The 24,386-nt window shown below is 36.2% G+C and overlaps 1 protein-coding gene across 1 annotated transcript in view; it reads right to left on the bottom strand.

Annotated features, from left to right (window-relative positions):
- Positions 1-4,097: 4,097 nt before the first annotated feature.
- The window catches only part of LOC138701407 (uncharacterized), a 375,565-nt gene continuing 355,276 nt past the window's right edge, over positions 4,098-24,386 (bottom strand). Inside the window, exons 19-24 of the mRNA XM_069828266.1 lie at positions 22,663-22,917; positions 16,406-16,732; positions 15,735-15,996; positions 14,335-14,481; positions 14,100-14,250; positions 4,098-4,881 (exon numbers count right to left, since the gene is read on the bottom strand). Of these exons, the coding sequence (XP_069684367.1) occupies positions 4,717-4,881; positions 14,100-14,250; positions 14,335-14,481; positions 15,735-15,996; positions 16,406-16,732; positions 22,663-22,917 (1,307 nt within the window). The 3' untranslated portion in view covers positions 4,098-4,716. The remainder of the gene's footprint in view (positions 4,882-14,099; positions 14,251-14,334; positions 14,482-15,734; positions 15,997-16,405; positions 16,733-22,662; positions 22,918-24,386) is intronic.

Below are 24,386 nucleotides of genomic sequence, written 5' to 3'. Positions count from 1 at the left end.
TTAAATATATACGTATGTACAGAGACATGTTTACTGCATAAAATGCATTGTGATGTATTACAAATCATACATTAATATACAAAATTCAAGTCTTTTCTCAAGCCTAAAGCTACTGTACTCTTGTTCGTCATATACTATCTCATTTTGTTTCTAGGCCGTGCAGACTTCGTATTGCTATTTACTTAAAACTTCGTGTATCTTGTTTCACATGAAGACATTTAAAGAAAAAAATCCCCTCTAACACTCACTTATATCACACAATATATGAAGAGTTATTAAAATACTAACAGTTTACATATATCTTATAGGATTTAATTGACTTGCATGTATTTAATATTTAAATCAAAACTGTCAAAAATATTTCACGAATTATTTTGAGGAATTTCGTTATGCTATATTCACTTATGATTTAAATGGATACTATTTGATTATATAATTATAAACATTTGACGAATACGTTAAACATGTTCATTAAACTTTATTCACTTACAGTTTAAATTGATAGTCATAATTTCGACTTATACGTGTAAAGAATACCTTAAAAATGTGTATTATAAAATTAATTTGCGATTTAAATCGATTACGACTATTTGTACACTGAAGTTCAAACACAGTCTAATAGATACAGTCACGCAACTCATACGTATAAAATATGCCAACATTTGACAGCTGGCGCGACAGTAGCCCTCTAGCGGCAGGCAAGTTAAAAGTGTGCACACTACGTATGATAACACATCAGAAAACGGGTTTTGCGTAATTTATTTTATATTTTTATGCTATACAATAAGTATATATGATTCTTATTAATTCTACTTTAGAATCCTGGAAGAATTTCACACGCAGTTAATCTACAAGTTTCAGAAGCTGGGAATAAACGTAATTCTTTCTGTTCCTTACAACTGAATCATGGCCCTGATCACGTATCATGGTTTGAAATAATATAATTGTTTGTACGTAGACGGTTAATTCAATTCATTCCTAAATATATTTATAAACCATTGGAACTCTATATTTCCTGTGAGAAGAGTCAAAATTGTAGGGCATATCTCGTAGGGTACATCGCGTGGTGAACTCCTCTCCCTATTTCCTGAGAAATTAATTACTGTATTTTCCATACCGCAAATTGGGGTAAACTCGGCCGCTGAGGTAAACTTAAAAATAAAAAAGGGGAAGATTTAAACCTTAATTTGACAGACATTGATTTATGAAGTTTATTATTTTGCAAATTTTTTTATTATTATTTTGAGTCGCTAATAGTGCTGATATTATGGTTTAAATTTTTATGGAAAGTTTACCACATTTTACATCACATTTCCAGTTTTCACACATAAGCTTAATTTTAACTTATCCTACCTATATAATACGTAATTTACATGCACTTACTGTTGTTATGACGTAGGTAAGAACAAATGAATACACAACTTTGTTGAAAAAATTGTAACTTCAATTAACTCTGAAAATGTAGGCCTAATTTTATTTTCAGATCAGAAGTGGTGTAAGTCAAAAATGAGTAATGAGAGTTAAAGTAAACATTCTGTAAAATACAGCGCAAAGTAGCAGTTAATATTGAATTTATTTAAACTATTAGTAGTCAGTGAATAGCACGAAAGATATATTAATTGCTACTTTGCGCTGTATTTTACAGAATTTTTACTTTAAACCTGATTACCTAATTTTGACTTATACCACTTCTGCTCTGAACGGCTCAAATAATCACTGGTAATGTAAAATCAACACCAATAACAGTCATGCAAATTATTACAGAAAAGATTGCTTTTTATATTAAATTTAAAAAGGCTCTTTTATTTCTTGAGAACTTAATACGTCTGCCACATGAATCTACACCAACACATCAGAAATTTATCGACAGTGTCTGGATTTATTCAAGAAGTGAATATTTTGCAAAAGGATTATAATATGCCATGAATTCTTGAAAAAATTAACAGCATAATCCCTACTTGAATGCAATATAACATTCAACTTTTGAAAAATATAAAGAAAAAAAAAAAAAACACGAATACAAAAATTATGGAATTACTTGCATTAAAAACTGTAGATACATTATCCAAAATCGGAATGGTTACACATTTACACATGATCTCTGCAAAACAATAATATACTGTAACGGGTATTTACTTTGTTTTTATTTAAACTCTCCTTCCTGACATACAAATAGGTAACTGATAACTAATAAATGTTTTATAGAACACAAAACGTAGGCTACCTACAGCGTGGATTATAGGTTATGACTGAGTCTTGGTTTTTAGGGAATCTGAAGAACGACAAATTCGGAGATTTAAACTTGTTGTTACTGCTATTTTCGTCACTGCACACATTGCCTTTATTCCGACGCATGATTAAAACGTTATTATAACCTCTATTTATTTGTCTATGATTATAACATATCGCATCCTTTAAAGCACGTGCTGTATCAACAACCCTATGACCAGTGCCTTGCCTGCCGCTTGAGCGCTAGTGTCGTGAATGTTGGCAAAAAAAGTGTTGAAGTTGCGCGACTGTATATATTAGACTGTGGTTCAAAGATACCTGAACCAACTAATCGATAGTCTTCGATAATTTGTTCGTGTAAGTGTCGCTTCTTTAGTTATTACTTCTACTACTAAGATTTATTTAAAATTATCCGTCCTCAAGTGAGGTTGACCACTGGGATCCGGAATTAACAAACATAAAAGATGAAGGGAAATGAAACCAGTAAAATAATTATTCGATTTGTACATTAAAACAAATATTTGTGTGTTAACATACAAATGATAGTGTAGAATTTGAAGAGAGGCCTTCAGAATTTCCATCATTATCTTCTGAATCTCATAAAAGAGAATTGTAAAAGATTTAAGGATGTTACATGTAAATTTTGGTAACAGTCAGTGTCGCCAATAGTACAAAAATATACCTACAATATACAATTCAAATTTGCATTCCCCTTCAATGATTCTGAAAAAGAAAACAATAGAACATATGAAGCACCCTTATAATACCAGTCCAATTCTGCGAGATGGGGACAAATTGTCACAAAATGTTGGTCACAAAGACAATTCGTGATATAATTGAAATTCGTAACAGTGCAAAACTGGTCATATGTTAATATTGACAATCGAAACAATTCGGTAATATTGACGTCATGAAAATAGACTTGTACATAAATGTGCATGTTGTATTGAAATGTTAATCAGTCTGTACAGACACCTTTACAGCTCAAAAATTATTTGTTTTTCAAACAATGTAAAACAAAGAATGATACATTTCTACGGTCACCAGTAGGCCTACATCAAGCCTGAAACTAAGCTGGAACTAGGACGGATGAAATCCGTTTCACAAAATCTGAAAGAGGCCATAACAAACTAATATAGGAGAACAGGGTATATGTTCACGAGACACAGAATGTTGTCACTGTTCAAAATGAGTTGCAGGGGGATTACAAGTGAAGCAAATAAGAAAATTACAAAAGAAAATATATTTGAATTTGAAGAAGTGCACAAGAACATTGTGCGATTAGAAAGAGGTCACTCTCCTACCAAAAAGAAGCGGAAGTACGTTGACATAGATGCATATTACGTATAATTTTAAAATACCCGCAATACAAGGTATTGCCCGGTACCTTAGAGTTAAGGTAAGCGTTCACTACATCGTATCGCACTCCTCGTACGAATCGCACGCAATGGATATTTTAAGTGCAGTGCGTTCACTGTAACGGCTCTACCTCATCGCTTCATCGGATTCACTATCAGTTGTTTAAAGCATATGACGTACGATATTGAAATTGCTGAAAACAGAGGAGTTTTTAGGTTAGGTCTATTAATCATGAGTGTTAGGGAATAAGAATTTGTAATTGTTTCATGCTTCTTAATTGAAGAGGAAGAAACGAAAGAGATATTGGTCACATAATATAGCCTATATGTAAGAAACGACTTGATTACTGTAATGGAAATGCCTCAAATTATATAACTCTTCTCAATTTTCTACGAGCGAAATAAGTTTTCCGTCTGCCATTTTGGCGCGACACTGAACATGGCAAGACATAATAGTAACAGTTGAGCAATTAAAATTGATTTATTAAAGAAGGCCATGATCGCACGCATCGGAAAAGTTGCTCATCCGAGAAACATGGACGGATTTACCGAGAGCCGATGCGTGCGATACGATGCAGTGAACGCGGTTACATAACAATTACAGCAAAGATTGACCTGAAAGGCCATTTTTTAAACCAATTTAAATTTACGGATTTTGAAACCAATTAAATTCACATAATAGTTGTTCAGGCAATCACGATTTAATTTTTGTACCTCTATGACAAATTTTCTATCTGTGACGAATTGTACCTGTGACGAAATAAATGTTACGAATTGTCCCTGTGACGAATTGTCTGGAAACGAAATTCTCCAATTAAAAGAGAGTACAAAATACACATTGAATTTAGGTGGAAGAGGTCATGTTTGACTTTCGTTTTTTTTAATCTTTAGATTTGTTCCCTTCTGCAGCATGTTATCCGACAAATAACTACTACTCTGGAACCAATCTGGAACGTACACTGTTTCGTATTTTAACACTTCATTGTATATCTTCAGAAGCTACAACGTTCGAACGAAAATACGATTTCCAAACGGAAAGTTCGGAGCTGAAAGTTGATAGTCTATAACGAGTCCGGTTGCACGCAGATCCGGTACAGCGCGCAGGTAGGTGTGTGTCCTGGAGACGTCGCTAGCTGAAGCCCAGTTGGTTATCCACGGGGTCCACCACCCTGGGTAGCGCCCGGAACACGAAGGCGCACTGCACCTTGCACACGTGATCACCCAGCACCGCCGCATGGCTGAAGGACCGTGCCAGGTTGAAGCAATTTCCGATCTTGAGGGACTGGCAGATCGGCTGAAACAGGACATTAACACATAGCAACTTACACGTGGAAGTCGTAGTGAACAGACATTTTGTTGGTGTACATGGTAACTTGAAGCTGGTGTGTAGTGACTAGGGGGCAGATGTTGATCTAAAAATCTACTTAAAATGATAATTAAAATGCCCTTAAACTAATGGAAAAATGACGTAAAATTAAAATAACATGACATTTAAATATTATTCACAGCACTCGCACACAACTTCATAAAAATTAGTCATCTTGTTTCAATGACTGCTCTGCAAATCTCGGAGAAAGAAGGCAACTTCCTGGAATTTGGCTAAGACAAAGGAAAAGAACATGCAACAAAATTAAGGTTTTAAGAGAAAACTGTAGATTTTAATGAGGGTTTACAACGTGTTTCAATCAGGGGGTGGTCCATGTCAGTGCCTCCATTCTCCGTCTCCTCCTCCTCCTACCGCGCTTCACTTTTGTTACCAGATCTTCCAGATGAGGGAGTGTGAATAACAAAACAAATTGTGGGCGCAGCGTGCAGCTTTGCAATGTTTGTGTTAAAAATACTGTCTACTACAATAGACATCCCTTCCGAACCATGTTGAGGACACAACGTCCTGTCCAGGATATGGTGATTGTTTCCCTCTTTCCAAACATAAATTCTAAAGACACCCTCGAATCGACAAAAGAACAGTAGCGGTCAAAGTCCTCACTTAAACTAAGCTGTTGTCAAGCATTTTATATTACTTCCATTGTGTGAAGTGAAGCTTCAGTGCAATGAAGGATGGACTTTAGAGTCTGTTCCAAACTATAAAACTCAAACTTCACTGTTATTCACTTATTAATTAGGTAATTACTACTGACCTATTTGGTTAGAAAATGATTTAACAGATCTATCGATAAAGTAGAAAGTAAAATGCATTCCAAATGAACTAAAAGTTTTTCAAAGCATTAAAAATGACAAAAAAAGCCGAAAAATATAAAAATGACCTACTAGTTAAAAGAAATGCAAAAAATGCAATCTAAGAAATTACTTATTTACGTTGATATTAACATAGAAAGGATTTCTATATTAATAGGCATTGTCCTAATGTGAAAAATAAGCTGACTTTTCATCAACATCCGTCCCCTAGTTGTGACAGTGAAATGCGTTATGCGCAGCGCAATATAAGCCTAGCAAATTTCTATATTTCGAACGTTTATAGAGTATCCCGTTGATAACTATCCCGCTGTCACCAAAATAAATAACATTGTCGAAATACGATCGATAAACAGAAATGAGTCATCGAAAGTTTCCGATAGCCATACACAGTTGAACTTGCTTATAGCGACATCTCGGTTACAGCGACAATTATTAAACAAATATGATTTATTCATTTTATAATGACGTGTTGTTAAGGTGAGATCAGAGTCAAATTTTGAAAAAAAAAAAAAATTAAAATGTGTTTTATGACCAAAATAATTATTTGTAATTTACTGTATTTGAAATGTAATTTATTGAAAAATTCAAATTTCAAGTGCTTTTAACTGCGTAATACTTTCATTTATGTGTAGAACTACATTTTTATCTCATCCCGTACTATTTGGTTAAAAAGGTTGTGGTTTGGCGTGTTTTATAACTGTTTATTTTATAAATTGGCAGTATCGTTGAAGGTTGTAATGGTTAATTTTGTCGTGAACTTGGAAATAAGATGAGTACTCTCTGTTTTTTTAAATGTAAGTTTTCGTAATGTTTACTTAGTCTCTCATTTTCTGGGAAGTTAAAAATTCACAACATAACAGTGTATTCTATTAACAACTTAAGCAGATTTTGATCGTTGTATAACATTTTTAGAAATAAAACATAATTATCCTTCTTTCTTAACAATAAAACGTTATAATAAAACTGACGATGATGATAATGATAAAGATGATGATGATGATGATGATGATGATAATAATAATAATAATAATAATAATAATAATAATAATGCACTAGTCAGTACTATTTTTTATGTTAAGAGGTGTTTCTAGATATAAATTAAGGATATTATGATACATTTTTAAGTTAGTGTTCCTTCAGTAAAGCGCTGTTTGTTGGCGACAGTGATGCCATTGTTAGGTTTAATACTTTTCGCAGACGCAAATTTCATTATGGACGATAGATGATTGTCAAGGAGACCTCTCGAGTTTCTGTCAGGCCTGGGATATTACACTGACTATTACACTTTTACTACGTCACACTACTTTTGACCAATAAAACGGTAAGAAAGGACGTCTTTCAACCAATCATGGCTGCTTATCGCACAATTTTATCCCGTTCCTAGCATTAGTTTAATTTTATCACTATCCTAGCATTTGTTTCTTTGTTTGCCAACATTTCAAACTGCATTGGTCTGGACGTCAAAAAAAAAAAATAAATAAATAAATAACAGAAAATTACAAACCACTCCAGCACTTTCAAATATGACTCGCATTGGCATTCAAGAACAAGAATTAATAAAGATCACTGGTCATAGCTATGCATCTTCCCTGAATCCCTATTTACAAATAAATGAAGAGCACCATTCGGAAATCCTGAATAAGCTAAGTAATACACCATGTATATCAACGAGTACACTTCTTTTACGCACACATCCAATATAACATCAACTGAACCACCAACCACTAAAACATTCAAATTTGAAAATTGTGCTTTCAATAATTATTCCTTTTAAAATTATTCATGTTCATTTTTTATGTCATAATTGTTAATTAAAACTTTTCTTGTTTATTTCATAATCTCTAATTAAAACTTTTCTAATACTCGTCTATATTATTTAGGTTATGTTATAGCTTCTGCTATATGATATTATGGATAGTCACGTATCAGAGATTGTTTAATACTAAGATTTATTGAAAATCATCTGTCAAGTGACGTTGATTACTGGGATTCGGATAATTGAAGTAGAATGCAACTGTTTTAATAAAAATGAAATTGAATCAACAAAGCCTTCTTGACTAGTAACCGTCTACAGAGTTGGCACAACTGATAACAAGAAAACAGCTAATCATAACACACTACTGCCATCTAGCATGCATCTAGCGTAATATTTGTAATGTTGAGATGATACAATAATACATTTGAAGACAGTTGTATTTTCGTAAGTCAATTAATATTTTATGGTATTGGAGTACTTCGTTACTTCTAATATTTATATACTTTCTTCTAATCGTGTAATAGTCAATTAAATCTCACTCGAGTTTTGATTTTCTCTAGATAAATCAAAACCTCTAGTGAGATTACTATTGAAAAATTCATAGTGACGCTTGTGGCGTTTCCCCATTTTAGGCATCTTCCATCATTCCGTCAACTTCTCCATTTCGTTATCATTCCATAGCATTTCCCGAACGCAGGCACCTGTTGACGATGCACGGAGGGGGCTAGGTACGGGTGGGGTTGTCTGCTTGAAACTTGGATACGCAGTAAATCTTAGTGCAGTCAGCCGATGTGGGTTTGGGAATGAGTCTAGCTTGAGGGTTAGCGCAATAGATCTTGAAAGCTCGCAATGCTGTGTGATAGTGCCCCCAGCGAATAGGGATTATAAAGAATGAACACTGAGCAAGTTTTCCTGTGTTTTGTTTCTCTGTGCGCCGGCGTTTAGTTCCAGTTTCAAGCGCTAGAGGCTAGTATAATCGAGCATACGCTAAGATAATAATTGAATATAGAGTTGAGACACAGGATCAAAACATCGCCTACCTTATTGCATAATCCAGTAACGCTTTGCTTCAAATAAATTAAAGTTAACAGCTTTTCCTTATTTCTCAGTGGCAAACTAGTTGTAATATATATATATATATATATATATATATATATATATTTCAGATATAATAATAGTACATTATGCAACGAGCCTATAATGATAGTAATTAAGAATCGAGTATGGATATTTATGAAACGAGCGCAAGCGAGTTTTATAATTTTCATACGAGCTTCTTAATTACCACTATAGGCGAGTTTCATACGACTTTTTATGCTCGACCATATTTCTAACTTGAAATTACCGGTATTCAGAAGTATACATTTTATTTGTATCTGACAAGATCGGAAGTGACCTTGTTCTAGGTCGTGAATTGTGAGATGTGCGCAGACGCGAAAGTATTGATTTTTTTTTCCGAGGAACAATAATGTCATTGACCTTGACGTAGTCCCGTTAAACTTGATAATATTATAATATTATAACCTTGATTATTGAATTCGACATTGAAAAACGAGATGACAAATTGAAATTATTTGAATATTATTTACAATTAACGCTAATTATTATAGTAACAGAACATAACCTTCTGCGACAGTATTGGATTTCCAGCCTCCGTGACTTTTCGCTAATTCTCTTTCGATTGCATATCCGAGAATAATCGATACTTGCGGTTTTATAACGGTACGAAGCTGACTTGCCATTGGCTGAACACATGTAAGCTGAGTTATCATTGGCTGAAGACCTGTACTTTAATGAGTAGGTGTACTTTAATGACATGCATTAAAGGACTGCTACCAGGTGTATAATTAGTACATTTCGGCATGGTCGAGCATAAATTATATTATAAAATAATCTAATACATTATAAAATTAAGTATCGAATTCGTTTAATATATGTTTATAATATAATATAGGTGTATGGTTTTACTTCTCATAAGAGTTTTGTTTTTCCATTTTCAGTGCTATCAAATCATTACATATTTTAATTGTTGTTGGGATCAACGTCTCAACTCTCATTATAAAGGAACTCTAGAGTCTAGACATTACAGTTAATGACGGATTTATTATTTTATGGATACTATTTATTTTATTTGAGTACATAATGTACCTAGATGTATTAATTATGTGTTGTATTTCCGCTGTGTCGACTGCTAGCTGGTGTGATGTCAGCGCCAACTCTAGGGAAAAAGCAGAATCTCACGCTTTAGCTGGCTTGAAGGTCATTGAAATCAGTCCGCCTACATCAAAGGTGCCGACGCGAAGTGTCCATACTTAGTTACCTATACGCTGGTACCCCCTCCTGAAATTCCATTCAATTCCAACGCCTGCCATATAACCCTTGCTGTTCTTCTTATAGCCGTGAGAGGGAAAGAGATCTGTGTACCTACGCGCAAGGATTGCTAGAGCGAGAAAATGCCTATAGTGAGCACTCGTTGTCATGTACGACATTTTGAACAAGTTCTCTGAAATTCATATAAGATTCTCTCCATTTCCTTAGAAAATACTTCACAATTTACGCGAAAGATAACTTGTCATACTGTAATGCCTTGAGACGACTGGAGTGCCGAAATAATGAACTTAAATTAATAAAAAAATTGTTTGACATAAATTATCTTTCTATCAACGAAAAAAAAACATAATTATTGTATTCACATTATCTGAAAAATGTAACAAACCTCCTACATCTATATTAAGTATTAAATTACATAACTCTAATAAATTGTTGCTTTATACAGTGTAAATGTCCGATTATTAAGAAGTCCTCTGAAGTTAAGTATTTAGGCATAATTTTCGACAATCATTTAAAATGGAACCAAGACACTAATTACCGTTGTAATAAATTACGTAAGATAATATATTATTTTGTTTTATTGAGGAATTACTTGTCAATAAGTTTATTACGCACAATATACTTAACTTTATTTCAATCGGTAATTATGTATGGAATTATAGGATGGGGTAGCTTATTTAAATCCAATTTTAATCTACTTTATTTATTACAGAAGAAAATAATTAAAATATGTCTTCATAAACCTATTGATTTTCTATCTCAAAAATTGTTTTTAGACTTTAATGTTCTTAAAATAAGACAAATTTATTATCTTGTGTTAATAAAATTCATACATAAAAATTGAAATAATTTTCAATTGTATTCTCATGGTTATGAAACAAATGGTATGAATTCTTTTAACTGTTTGAACTAAAATGTAACACTGGTACAGTATTTAATCATAGTAGTAATTTAGGCCCAAAAATCATTGGCGTGCATTCTGGATAGGCTAGGTCTGCTGACAGGAAGAAATTTATTAAATTTGTATTTAAAAGTAATACTGTTAATTTAAGAAAGTCTGCAGAGTCCTTAACTAATTTCTGCAAATTTTGGCTTGGCATCCTATTTTCATTTCCTTTTGGCTAGTACTGTAAGTCGCATTTGAATTATTGTCCGCTGTGTGCTCGCTCTCGCATCTTTCGTCACTGGAGAGTTGGGCAGCTTGGCTTGCTGAGACTACCTGGTCCTGCAGTGAGCGTAGTGTTTCCCTTCATAGTCAGTACCAACGAGTTAGATACTATCTAACTCGTTGGTCAGTACATTAGAACAGCTGGCGCATGCGCCCTGATTTACGTGTCTTGCCCATTGCCGTAATACGTTAGGCTGGTAGGCGCTAATGAAAGCGCTTTTGGTGATGAAATTACTGTATTATAGTGTTTATTTGAACTCCTAGTGGTAAAGTGAGTGTGTTATAGAGTTTATTTGAACAAAGTGAGGTATAACTAGTGCGATATTGTTGTAATATGGCAGAAGATCACTGTATAATTGAACAGATTTTTAAAAAGCCTTTCGGTTGTAGATCATTTAACGAAAAAGTTGAAATTGTAACTGTGGGGGGAAGACCAGTGCCGGCGCTTCCGAACTTAAAGTTTTTACATAAAGAAAAGAGTAGAGAATATTTACGTTATTTCAATGTAAACCAATATGTGAAAACTAATTGGCTAACCGGATGCAGTCATCGTAGTAAATTATTTTGCTGGCCATGCTTATTATTTTGTAACGAACAAAGTGTGTGGAACAAAGAGGGTTATAATAATTTAAATAATCTCAGCAATGCCATTGTCAAACACGAACGATCGCAGTGTCATTTGCATTCGGTTGTTCAGCTTTCTTGTTTTGGAAGTGTTCGTATTGACACCCAACTTGATCAACAATTGAAATCGGATGTGGCGCGTCACAATGAAATGGTGAAGAAGAACAGAGAAATATTGAAACGCCTAATCGACGCAACGTGCTTCTTAGCCATGCAAGAACTGCCGTTCAGAGGGCATGGCGAAAGTGAAGATTCACTTAACAAAGGAAACTATATAGAACTTTTACATTTGTTGAGCATCTACGACACTACTCTTCGAGAACATCTAGAGTCGTCTACAACATTTAAGGGCACATCGAACAGAATTCAAAATGACATAACTGCTATCAGTGGCGTGTTGATGGAATCTATTAAGAATGACATTTCCATGGCCCAGCATGTTGCAATTATTTTAGATGAAACATCCGATGTAAGCAACAAATCACAACTATCCACCACTCTCAGATATATCCATGACCAGACAGCACAGGTTCAAGAAACGTTTATTTCCTTCGTTGATGTGAGTGCAGATAGATCCGCTAATGGTTTATTTAATCATGTAATGGCCATAGTGGGATCTTATGATATCAGAGACAAATTAGTTGGTCAAACATATGACGGTGCGGCAGTGATGGCTGGAGAAATAAATGGACTTAAAACCAACGTTCAAGACATTTATCCTAGAGCTCTATTTGGTCATTGTTTCAGTCATGTCCTAAATCTAGTCTTATCTCAGTCAGCTATGAGTATTAAGGAGTGCCGGATCTTTTTTCAGACATTGAATGGACTAAGTAGCTTCTTCTCCAAGTCTACAAAACGCGCGCATGCTCTTACTGAATATTCCAACAGAATAATTCCAAGAAGTGCACCCACAAGATGGAATTTCTCTTCCAGAATAGTCAATGTTGTAAAGGAGAACCGTGAATTGCTGGTGGATTTTTTTAAAAATATACTCAAAAACTCATCAGACTGGGAAAGTGAAACTGTTGCTCTTGCGCGTGGATATTTGTCTTTCCTTTCAGAGTTTGAGACCAAATTTCTTCTAAATGTGTTATCAAAGATCTATGCATACACTGACATTCTGTACAACATTCTTCAGACGAAGCATTTGGATATTCTGTATTGTGTAGAAAAGGTTAATGAAACAAAGCGTATTGTTCTACATGAGAGAGACAGATTTGATGCATTATGGAGTGATGTTTGTAATGAAGTCGAATGTGAAGAAGTGCCGCGAAAAAGAAAATGCCTGGAAAATGATGTCATAAAATACAGGAGAATATTTTTTGAAATAATAGACAATGTGACAAACCATATTACAGATAGGTTTGGAAATCTCCCTCAGTTGGAATTTATTTCATTGCTTGATCCAACCAAATTTCAGTCTTATAAATTAAATTTTCCTCATTATGCACTGAATGTAAAGCACAGTGCAGTGTTTGATATAGTTCGTCTAAAAATGAATTGACATTCCTATATTCAATGGAAGAGTTTCGTGGAAAATACCCTCATGAACTGGTGACACATTTAAAATCAAAACAACTCCACACAGCATTTGTCGAATTGTACAAATTGACCCTACTGGTTTTCACCATACCAAGCACATCTGCATCTGCTGAGAGGTCATTTTCTGCCCTTAAGCGGATTAAATCATTTCAAAGATCAACTCAAGGGCAAGAAAGATTGAGCAGTCTAGCCTTGATGTCCATTTAGAAGAAAAAGCTGAAAGAAATCCGAAAATTCCCTACATTCCACAACGATGTCATTGAGGAGTTTTCTAAAAAGGAACGCAGAATGGAGTTCACCTTCAAGTAAATAAGGTATGATTTATTTAATTACTAATTTATTTTATCATTAGTTTCCGGAGGTTTCTGTTTTCTTACCCTCCTTCTGGCTGCTGCTCTGGTTTGATGTCAGAACTCACTAAAATTATATCAAATATCAAATTATCAATATGTTCGAGATATTGTAAGTTGTATACCTATGTAGCATGCAAACATGAAGAGCCTACCCGAATGCAATAGGATCCGCACGCACTCTGCCAAGAATATATAACAAATTTATATTTAAGTATCCTAATCTTCTCAATTATAATAGTTCTAGTATTAAATTTAAAAAGTTATGTATGGATTTTATAAAAATTGAAAAATTGTAAATTTAAAATTATATATTCTTATTGCGTAGTAGACATAAGACAAATTGTATTATATACTTCTTAATTTAAATTCAGGAATCCGCCCCTGAGCTCGAGTTGTACTCTTTCAGGGTCGAGCTAAAGTTTTTCTGTTTATATCATATTTTATGTTAAAATTATTTGCGAAATAAATAAATAAATAAATTGGTTTAAGATCTTGTGTAAATATAACGACAGGACTATTCTACAGTTCTGCACAAAACTTACCCCTTCTGTTGTACATGTACACATGACGCATGGAGATATACGTTCGGCAGATCCCACGTCGATCGTTGTGTGTCCCACCGTGCAGGACAGGCGCTCCTTCCAGTGCTCCAAATCCAAGGAAGGAACGCTGCTGCAGGACACCCTAGGATTCCTGCAAGAGGAAAGAACGTTTGGCAACTGCATGCATGCGCAATAGCTTGCAAGATCGGTATCATGAGACATAACGTGTGCTTACAAGAACGGATCCGCGAGGTCCAGTAGGGAGCGCTGGATTTTGGTCACGTGGTCGCAGTTATTACATACCAGCCTCGACAATGTCATCTTGCGGATTTCTGCCAGTTGCGCATCAGTAAATCTAACCAAAGGGTCGTCGTTCTCGTACCTGCAATAACACATAAGTAAATAAATCAGCAAATAAAAATAAATAATTATATCAGAAGGTAAGGTAAATCGTTGTGGAGCTGATACAGGACCCAATTTATTGTAAAAAAATTGTTAATACAATTTTTTTGAATTCGTCCTCTTTTCGAGTTGCAGGATAATGAAAGTTCCTTTGATTATCGTAATCTTTGAATCCATTTGTCATTATATTCTGCTAAGTATGCTCTATTGTGATAGATGTACTGCATTTTCATAGCCTACATTTGATTTCAACTTGTGATTAAGGATGGTCCAATATCTTGGCCGGCACGGTCTCCAGACTTGACACCGCTGGTCTAATATCTATGGGACTCCATAAATTAAGATGGTATAGTTGCAAGATTTGCACATACAACTGCAGCGAAGATAAGACAGCAGGAACTTGCAGTGGGAGATTAGTCGTATGATTTGTAACAATTTTTGTGATAAGTGCGTAAGAATAATGTAATTTTTAGTTAAAAATTGAAACACAAAATCTGTACAAAGCAATTAACAACACATTTTTAGTTTCAGATTACTAACCAATTAAATAAATGATACTTCTGAATAGTTCATTCTTTATTTGTAATATTCTTTTACCCTTAAAAAAAAAAGAAAAAAGGTACTTTACTAATAATTTCAAATTAGTGTAACTCTGAAAATATTGAGATTAAGACAAATGTTTATATGACATTTTTTGCTCAGAATGTCTTCGGAAATAAACTCCGTAAGCGACGGTAAATCCTCGTGAATCACCCTGTATACAAGAAATGAATTTAGGTGGCGACAAATATATTGTTAAATAATTATACCAAAATAGAAACACTGAAACAAGGACATTCAGTTCAGCTCTAGAAAAACAACTATAATCTCTAATAAACTATAATGACATTGACTTTCCAATGGATGTACTTGTAAATAGGCACAAGTTAATAATTCAATTCTAAACAGGAAAACTGTATTACTTGCATTATGTGATATCTAGCTTAGAAACTTTTCAGTTTAAGTGTAATGAGCGCACATTACAGTGTAAATATGAAAATAATAATAATATTATTATTATTATTATTATTATTATTATTATTACTATTATTTTCATATGATAAAATAATTAACTTACATATAAAGTACTGCAATAACTTATTTTAAGTTGTTATAAAGTGGTACAGAAACCTTGAACAAGCTAATGGTAAGGCAACAATCCGCCAGCCAGTTGAAAGCTGGACTTACACTCACCAGAATCTGTCGCAGCGTCGCAGGAGTCTGAATTGGTGGCCGATGATGCAGGCGAACGTGGGGCCCACAACGCCACCCATGAGCGGGGTCTCGGCCAGCCCCCCGGGGAACAGGTCAATATCGTCCACGTTCACATATAGACGCCGCAATCGCTCCACCAGGGGGAACGATATCTCGCGCTTCAGGTCGTCGAAGTCGCGCGCTCGCGTCATGTTGCACCACACACGGTACTCGTTGTAGCCCGGGATGCCGTGGTCTCGCGCTGCAGCAATCACAAACCAATTATACACGTTACTTCAATACTGTTATTGAAATCGTTATTATAATATATGGTAACACAATTTGTTAATTTATTTTTATCCTAAAAAGAGGGGATATGTGCATAACTTATAAATTTATTGTTTACTAAAATATCTAATTTCTTATTATTACGATGTATACTGAAGTACATGTATTTCAAATATCTTTGGATTTTGATGTGAGATTTTTTAATTTTTGCACCGTGAAAAAAGCTGGAGCGAGGAATTGCTCTTAGAAACAGATCCAACAGACAGTCTTCCATTGCCGTCCCTTACGATAACCGATACAGAGGCAGGAAATTCGGACGACTATGTGCCTATGGCTCTGCTAGAATCCAAGAAATCACATACCGTTAAAATCTTAAATCATACCTCTCTGGATGTTGATGGCTGCGAGGTCCATGCCGGAGTAGGGCATGCGCCTGTCCTCGAACAGGTGGTTCGTCACTTCGCTGGTGATGAACTGGTCCAGGGTTTCCATCGGCGTAGCAGCGAGACCGCGAATGAGTTCGTCCACCATCCCGGACTGGTACAGCACCTCCGGGTTGAAGAACGTATCTCTGAGTCGAACTCCGGGCTTCTTCTCTCCGTAGTCTTCGTCCATGCGGAGTAAAGTGGGCCGCAGCAGACTGTGGCCGAAACGAAAGGCGGCAGAGGCGAACTCGTTCACAATGGTGGCGTCGCAGTCCGCATCGTAGCCTGAGAGGCAACAACAGAATCTATTTCATTTATAGATCTAATATCTTACACCTTTCTTCCTAAAGATTTTTTGATAGAAAAGAAAGAAGAAATGTGAGAGCAGATACAAAGCTAAAGTTGTACAAAAGTTTAGCAGTACCCACCCCACTTCAGAGGAGTGAAACCTGGGTAATGGTAACTAGTGGCGACTCGTAATATTTTTTGTACGTGGGATATGACTGACGACTGATGACCAAGACAGACACTAATATTAAGTAATAATATAACATTAGTAATAATAATAATAATAATAATAATAATAATAATAATAATAATAATAATAATAAAGCATGCAAAATCAATACAGTAGGCCTATGTTACGGGAGAGTTGGGTAGTATCGGACATCGGGTAATATCGGACAGTGATGTTCCTTTCATCTACCGCCAGATGGTAGTATCTAAGTGACATGGTTACATTTCTGTATTTCTTTTTTTATTAACAGAAACATGTATGGTACATAAGTGTCAGCCTTAAAAGGCTTTTACTTTAACAGAGATGGTTAACAAGCAGGAACATTTTATATTTAATTGAGGTGACCGATCTTGACGGCAGTTGTTACTTTATACTCTTGTTGCCAGGGCTCTTATCAGAGGATTGGGGTGGTACAGCAAGTCCTTATGAAAGTTTTCTGTAAATTTCTTTATAATGTCGTAGAATGATTCTATTTCAAGCATGTCTTGTAGTTGTTTATTGGTGGTTCTATAGTCTGCACCAGTGATAGTTAGGGATACTTTTCTCTGCATAGCATGAAGACGTCTGATAATTTGGAATGCGACATCTGAACACTGCTACTACCATCTGGTGGTAGATGAAAGAAACATCACTGTACTACCATCTGGTGGTAGATGAAAGAAACATCACTGTCCTATATTACCCGATGTCCGATACTACCCAGCTCTCCCCTAGTCTTTGGCTCACCATTCTGGAACTGGCAATTTATTAGTAGTGAAGTTCCATTCTCCTCCCCTTTTTAGTTGCGAATATGACTCCTGAGGCATTGTACTGCCGATATTTACCGATGCGCAATTAATTTCTTGCTACAATTACATTCTTCTAAATGATCAAATATAATTTCAGATGTTCTTTCGGCAGTCCTGTCATCTGAAATTCCTGTTAATTCTTGTATCTATTATAGCTTATTCCATTTATTTTTATGTGATTTTGTTTTTTTATTCATTTTGTTTTTTATATTGTCTCATTTTAAATTATTTATTATTTCCTTTATTCTATTCGTTTAAAATGACTAATGAACTGTATTTAAGGAGGCTATAAGGGTACTTGAAAATTGCAGTCTCTGACAGGATCTCCACCAAAGAAGGGCCGTAGTATTAGGATACGCGGTCATAACCTCAAACGCGGTTAAACTCAAGCCATACCCCACCCTCCGTACCCACTCCTGTCCACTAACTTCACTGCTAGAAATACCGTTTGCTGTAAGATATTTGGATGGTTCCTCGGAAATTATTTCTGAGCTGTGCAGTGGCGACCACTCATGACAGAAAGTGGAAGTTTGAAGGAAATTAATGCGTCGAGACGCATTGAAAATCAAAATCTGTAATTAAAATGTTTCTATCCTCAGAGGCACGAAATTAAACTGTAAGATCATCCTCATATCCTTCATGGAGAAACCGTCAATGATGGAAACAAAAGAACTAAATAGGATATAGACTGCAGAGATGACATATTTAAAATATGTGAAAGGATGCTTGATTATGTATAAAATCAAGAAGAATATGGATGTACGTCAAGAACTAGGAACACAAAACATAGTTTATAAGATAGGTTCGTTCCAACAACAGTCAGGAACCGTCCGTAACTATCGCGAGCATGCGCAGTACAGAAAAAGCGTTCCAACACACTTAAAACCAGTTCTGAACCGGACACATGTACTGCAGTCGGGTGTTCCAACAAACTTTTGACACGGGTCCGAAACGGCCAGAAATAGTCAGCGAATTGAGATGTATTAATGAGTGCGTCTCTCGCGCATGCGCATGGGATCACCGACGTCTCCTGGATACTGAAGAAAGGCATGATCGACTGTTCACTTCAATGAGGTTAAGATGAAAAGTGAAAGTGCAGACGAATAATAAAACTAGACCTGTAGTTTAAATTTTCGCCAAGAAGAAAGGGAATGAAAATTATTTGGGTATTGAAATAGTTAATTACAATTTCAACATGCAACTTTGATTAAAAGTATAATAAATAACGTACATAAATTAATGATTAAAAAAGAACTATTTTTAGATGAGAGTCCGCAGTACACGACATTGAATTAGTGGAATTCTTGCATTCTATATTTTTTCTTATCTTTTTATAGAAAATTATAGAAATTAGTAGTATTTATTTATTTAACCTGGTAGAGATAAGGCCGTTAGGCCTTCTCTGCCCCTCTACCAGGAGATTCCAACTATAATATGAAGAATAAAATTACAATTAGTATTAAATTTACAATTACAATTACAAATAAAATTGCAATTAGTATTAAATTTACAATTACAATAAAAATCAAAGTACGAAAAGATTGCCTGACTAATGAAAGCTAGATAATTTATCATAGAAAAAAAAATTATATTTACTGAATTACGAATTAAACCTTACTTACTTACAAATGGCTTTTAAGGAACCCGAAGGTTCATTGCCGCCCTCACATAAGCCCGCCATCGGTCCCTATCCTGTGCAAGATTAATCCAGTCTCTATCATCATATCCCATCTCCCTCAAATCCATTTTAATATTATCCTCCCATCTACGTCTCGGCCTCCCTAAAGGTCTTTTTCCCTCCGGTCTCCCAACTAACACTCTATATGCATTTCTGGATTCGCCCATACGTGCTACATGTCCTGCCCATCTCAAACGTCTGGATTTAATGTTCCTAATTATGTCAGGTGAAGAATACAATGCGTGCAGTTCTGTGTTGTGTAACTTTCTCCATTCTCCTGTAACTTCATCCCGCTTAGCCCCAAATATTTTCCTAAGCACCTTATTCTCAAACACCCTTAACCTATGTTCCTCTCTCAGAGTGAGAGTCCAAGTTTCACAACCATACAGAAGAACCGGTAATGTAATTGTTTTATAAATTCTAACTTTCAGATTTTTGGACAGCAGATTGGATGATAAGAGCTTCTCAACCGAATAATAACAGGCATTTCCCATATTTATTCTGCGTTTAATTTCCTCCCGAGTGTCATTTATATTTGTTACTGTTGCTCCAAGATATTTGAATTTTTCCACCTCTTCGAAGGATAAATCTCCAATTTTTATATTTCCATTTTATACAATATTCTGGTCACGAGACATAATCAAATACTTAGTCTTTTCGGGATTTACTTCCAAACCGATCGCTTTACTTGCTTCAAGTAAAATTTCCGTGTTTTCCCTAATCGTTTGTGTATTTTCTCCTAACATATTCACGTCATCTGCATAGACAAGCTGCATAGACAAGAAGCTGATGTAACCCGTTCAATTCCAAACCCTGCCTGTTATCCTGAACTTTCCTAATGGCATATTCTAGAGCGAAGTTAAAAAGTAAAGGTGATAGTGCAACTCCCTGCTTTAGCCCGCAGACAAATTAAACCTAGAATAACAAAATTGTATAGTGATGAAATTACTGGATATTGAAATATTTTGTTACAGATTAAGGAAACTATTTACAAGAAATCAATTACTGACCAAGTGCCTAGTAAGTTTGCGTTTGAATTCAATTTCATTTCGACAGTCCCTGATGCTAGCAGGTAGCGAATTCCAGAGTCTTGGCAAGGCTATTGTGAAAGAGGAATTAGCTGCGAAACGATCATAATTAAGCATTCCGTTCTTAGCAAAGATGATCACAGTTACATCATCTCTGGATTTAGTATACGAAGGCCACCGGTATGACTTAGTCGGTTAAGGCGCTTGCTGGCCGGTCTGAAGTTGCGCTCGGGCGCGGTTTCGATCCCCGCTTGGGCTGATTTCCTGGTTGGGTTTATTCCGAGGTTTTTCCAAACTGTAAGGTGAATGACAAGTAAACTATGGCGAATCCTCGGCCTCATCTCGCCAAATACCATCTCGCTATCACCAATCTCGACACTGAATAGCCTAGTAGTTGATACAGCGTCGTTAAATAACCAACTTAATAATAATGTAGTACATGATGATCCGAAAAAGCGTTCCAACATCATCCAGTTCTGTTTCAATCCCGTGGCAGATACCCAACCAGCGCATGCGCATAAGATGATCCATGGTTCGTACATCAACTGATACATGAACAGCTTGTTGGAACGAACCTGATATATGACTACCAGTACCAAAAGAACTGGATAGAACACATATCAAGGACGGACAACAGACGAATAATAAAAAAGCCCTTCAGTGTAATCCGAGAGGAAAAAGAACAATAGGAAGACCTTGGAAAAGATGGACTCTTGTCTTAAACATCTCCGGAACAGGCTGATGAACCTAATCCATGTAGACCTAGTTGATGATGATGATGATGATGATGATGATGATGATGATGATGATGATGATGATGATGATGATGATGATGATGATGATATCTTACAAGGTCTTCAGAACTGGCCTTTTTCCCCTTAAACAAATGTGACCCTGCACAGTAAAACTTTCTGTAGGACTCGCACAATTTGAGTCAGGACCAATGACATCGCAATGTAAGTGGAGAGAGTAACGGCGATCAAGCTTGTAAGTATTTAAAACCTAAAACTTCTACAGGCATACAAAAACTTCTCGACTGTTTTCACTTTGACATGAGTAAGTCATGTGAATAATATGTTTATGGTTTGTAATAATCTCACTGGGATATGATTGTAGAAACCGGATTAATTTTTATAGATGTATTAATTTGTCCTACGGAATAATATATGTAATACTGACAATTAATATTTAAGGAGAAAAATTCGCCCCGGCGCCGGGGATCGAACCCGGGTCCTTGGTTCTAGGGTACCAAGAGCAATATTAATTGTCAATATTACAGATATTATACTGTAGGACAAATTAATAAATCTATAATTCTTATAGCTGCAGTGCATATGTCTGTACAGATTACTGTGCACTTAACTGCGGAATCCCGGCCAAACAAGTCACTCAGCTGAGTGCGCTCCTAATATAATGGCAGTTGACATTGGACATGTCAACATATATGCCTAAATTGGAATCAGGCCACAAAGGGAAACATTGAAGGAGGAAGGTTCGGTCCAGTGTTGGTGGTTGAATTCGGCGTAGCTCAGTGGTCAGAGCGCTTGGTACGTAGAACCAAGGACCCGGGTTCGATCCCCGGCGCCGGGGCGAATTTTTCTCCTCAAATATTAATCGTCAATATTACAGATATTATTCTGTAGGACAAATTAATAAATCTATAATTCTTATAGCTGCAGTGCATATGTCTGTACAGATTACTGTGAACTTAACTGCGGAATCCCGGTCAAACAAGTCACTCAGCTGAGTGCGCTCCTAATATAATGAATGGCAGTTGACATTGGACATATACGTCAACATATATGCCTAAATTGGAGTCAGGTCACAAAGGGAAACATTGAAGGAGGAAGGTTCGGTGCAGTGTTGGTGGTTGAATTCGGCGTAGCTCAGTGGTCAGAGCGCTTGGTATGTAGAACCAAGGACCCGGGTTCGATCCGGGCGAATTTTTCTCCTCAAATATTAATTAGATTAATTTTGCTCAGGATAGGGTGGATCCACGTTTGCGAGTGAATTATTGAGAGTGACATTATCAGCAGCTATTATAAGGCAAGTGTGTTGTAGTTTTTGCGCTGTTACTGTAGTAATTCTGGCGGCCACAACTGCAGTCCTCGCCCAGGACTCGCACACCAGCGGTAAACCAAACCGATAGCAACTCTGTAGAAGAGCGTGCATGAATATAAAAGCTTGTAGTATCAGAAACGAACCCTGGTAATAGCCCTCTGTTTGTAGCGTGAGGCCGTGCCTGTTGATGCCATCCCACCCGAACAGGCGTGGCAGGAATTCCCGGTAGGTGATGTGTTGTGTGATGGCGGACAGGATGCGGCGAACCGTCTGGTAAAGCTTCTCATCGCCCCAGTGTGGATTCAGTGTGGACAGGGCGTCAGCCAGGCGGTTGTGTTCCCGCAGAAACAGAGTGTGAAGAGCCGCCAATCCGGGCTGTTCGCTAGCCCGCGCGTCACCTGTATCATGTTCATACCAACATCTCATAATTTAACTTATATAAGTAGTATCTACTCCGAACTGAAGTCTATCTTCTCACAGAAGGAAAATTATTTCGTTTCCTTTTAACATACTTAGACTAGACGGCATTTCGGAAGGCGGTCAGCTGCTATATGCGCCGTAGCATTTCTGGTATGTGACGTCACAAGCTTGTATAGTAGAACCAATCGGAATCAGTCTATAACAAGTACTTCCAGAGTTCGTTTTTTCACGTGTGAGTGTTTCAATGCATTAAATAAGTAAAACTAACATTTACTGTGTAAGATAAATAAATGGAAGAAGAGACTGTAAAAAAGACAAGTATTCCTCAGGCAGGCGTAGAAAATAGTGTTTGTGTATAATTATTTTAAAAACGTTGACGAGCAGAACGCTGCCGGCCATCTTGGTGCTGACTCCAAAGTTGCCAACGTGCAAGAAACGACTGCAGAAGCATGTGGTGTTGGACTGAGAACCGTGCGAAGATTATTGTTAGTGAAGGAAAGAAGATTCGTTTGGTGTTACGCTTACAGTAATCAATGGCTAAGGTCATTATTGTCTTTTGATAATTTAAATTCTCTCCTGTGCTATTTGTATTGCAAGTGCGCGTGAAGTACGATGTGGCAATTTTGTACGCTGCCTTGCTCTCTCTATGTGTCTCTCTCGACGCAAACGCTAGCAGACTACCGCCTTCCGAATTGCCGTCGACTTCTAGTACGTAACAAAAGTCTCAACCTGGATAATGTATAAACAACTTCGCAGTGATATTAAAAATCATCCATTAAAAATGTTATATACAGTACATATATTTTTTTAAATTGTAATACTCCCATTTGTGGTCAATAAAAATTAGTTTGAAAGAAGAAGAATCCGTGTCTGTGTATGTAAACTCACTGAAGATGAATAACACTTTGAGACAAAATAAATTATTACCAGTATATTATCAGTATTAGCATAGTCAGTAGAGTACTAGCCTTCTGTGCCCGAGGTTGTGGGTTCGATCCCAGCCCAGGTCGATGGCATTTAAGTACAGTGGACTCTCTTAAGTTCGGCAGAACATAATTGAAAGTTCAGTCCAATAAGGGTAGTGGGTGTGGCAGATGAAATGAATACAAATTCTTGTTGGTTATCCATCAACGAATACAGTACTGTACTTGCATTTCCTGGCCGCCCCGAGACTTGTGTATGCGGTTCTAGTACCACAGTGGGTTTCGACAGTTCCGTCTCACAAACGGCACAATTCTCAAATAGAAAAAGGAGAGTTCATTAATTGAATATCAGTGATCAATGTGAATGTCCTAATCAATAAAATATTCCGTTTTCCTTTAACGAAAGTATCACTAAAAGACACAGAACCAATTCCCATTCATATGGCAAACCCATTTCTTAGTGTCCTTATAGAGGCATGTCTAATTCTCCTACGTAAGCAGTCGCACTATAGGATGTCGAACTT

Source organism: Periplaneta americana, chromosome 6 (genome assembly GCF_040183065.1).
Source record: "Periplaneta americana isolate PAMFEO1 chromosome 6, P.americana_PAMFEO1_priV1, whole genome shotgun sequence".
Lineage (NCBI taxonomy): Eukaryota > Metazoa > Arthropoda > Insecta > Blattodea > Blattidae > Periplaneta > Periplaneta americana.
Note: the sequence above shows the minus strand (reverse complement) of the source record. Positions and strands in the feature narration are given on the sequence as shown.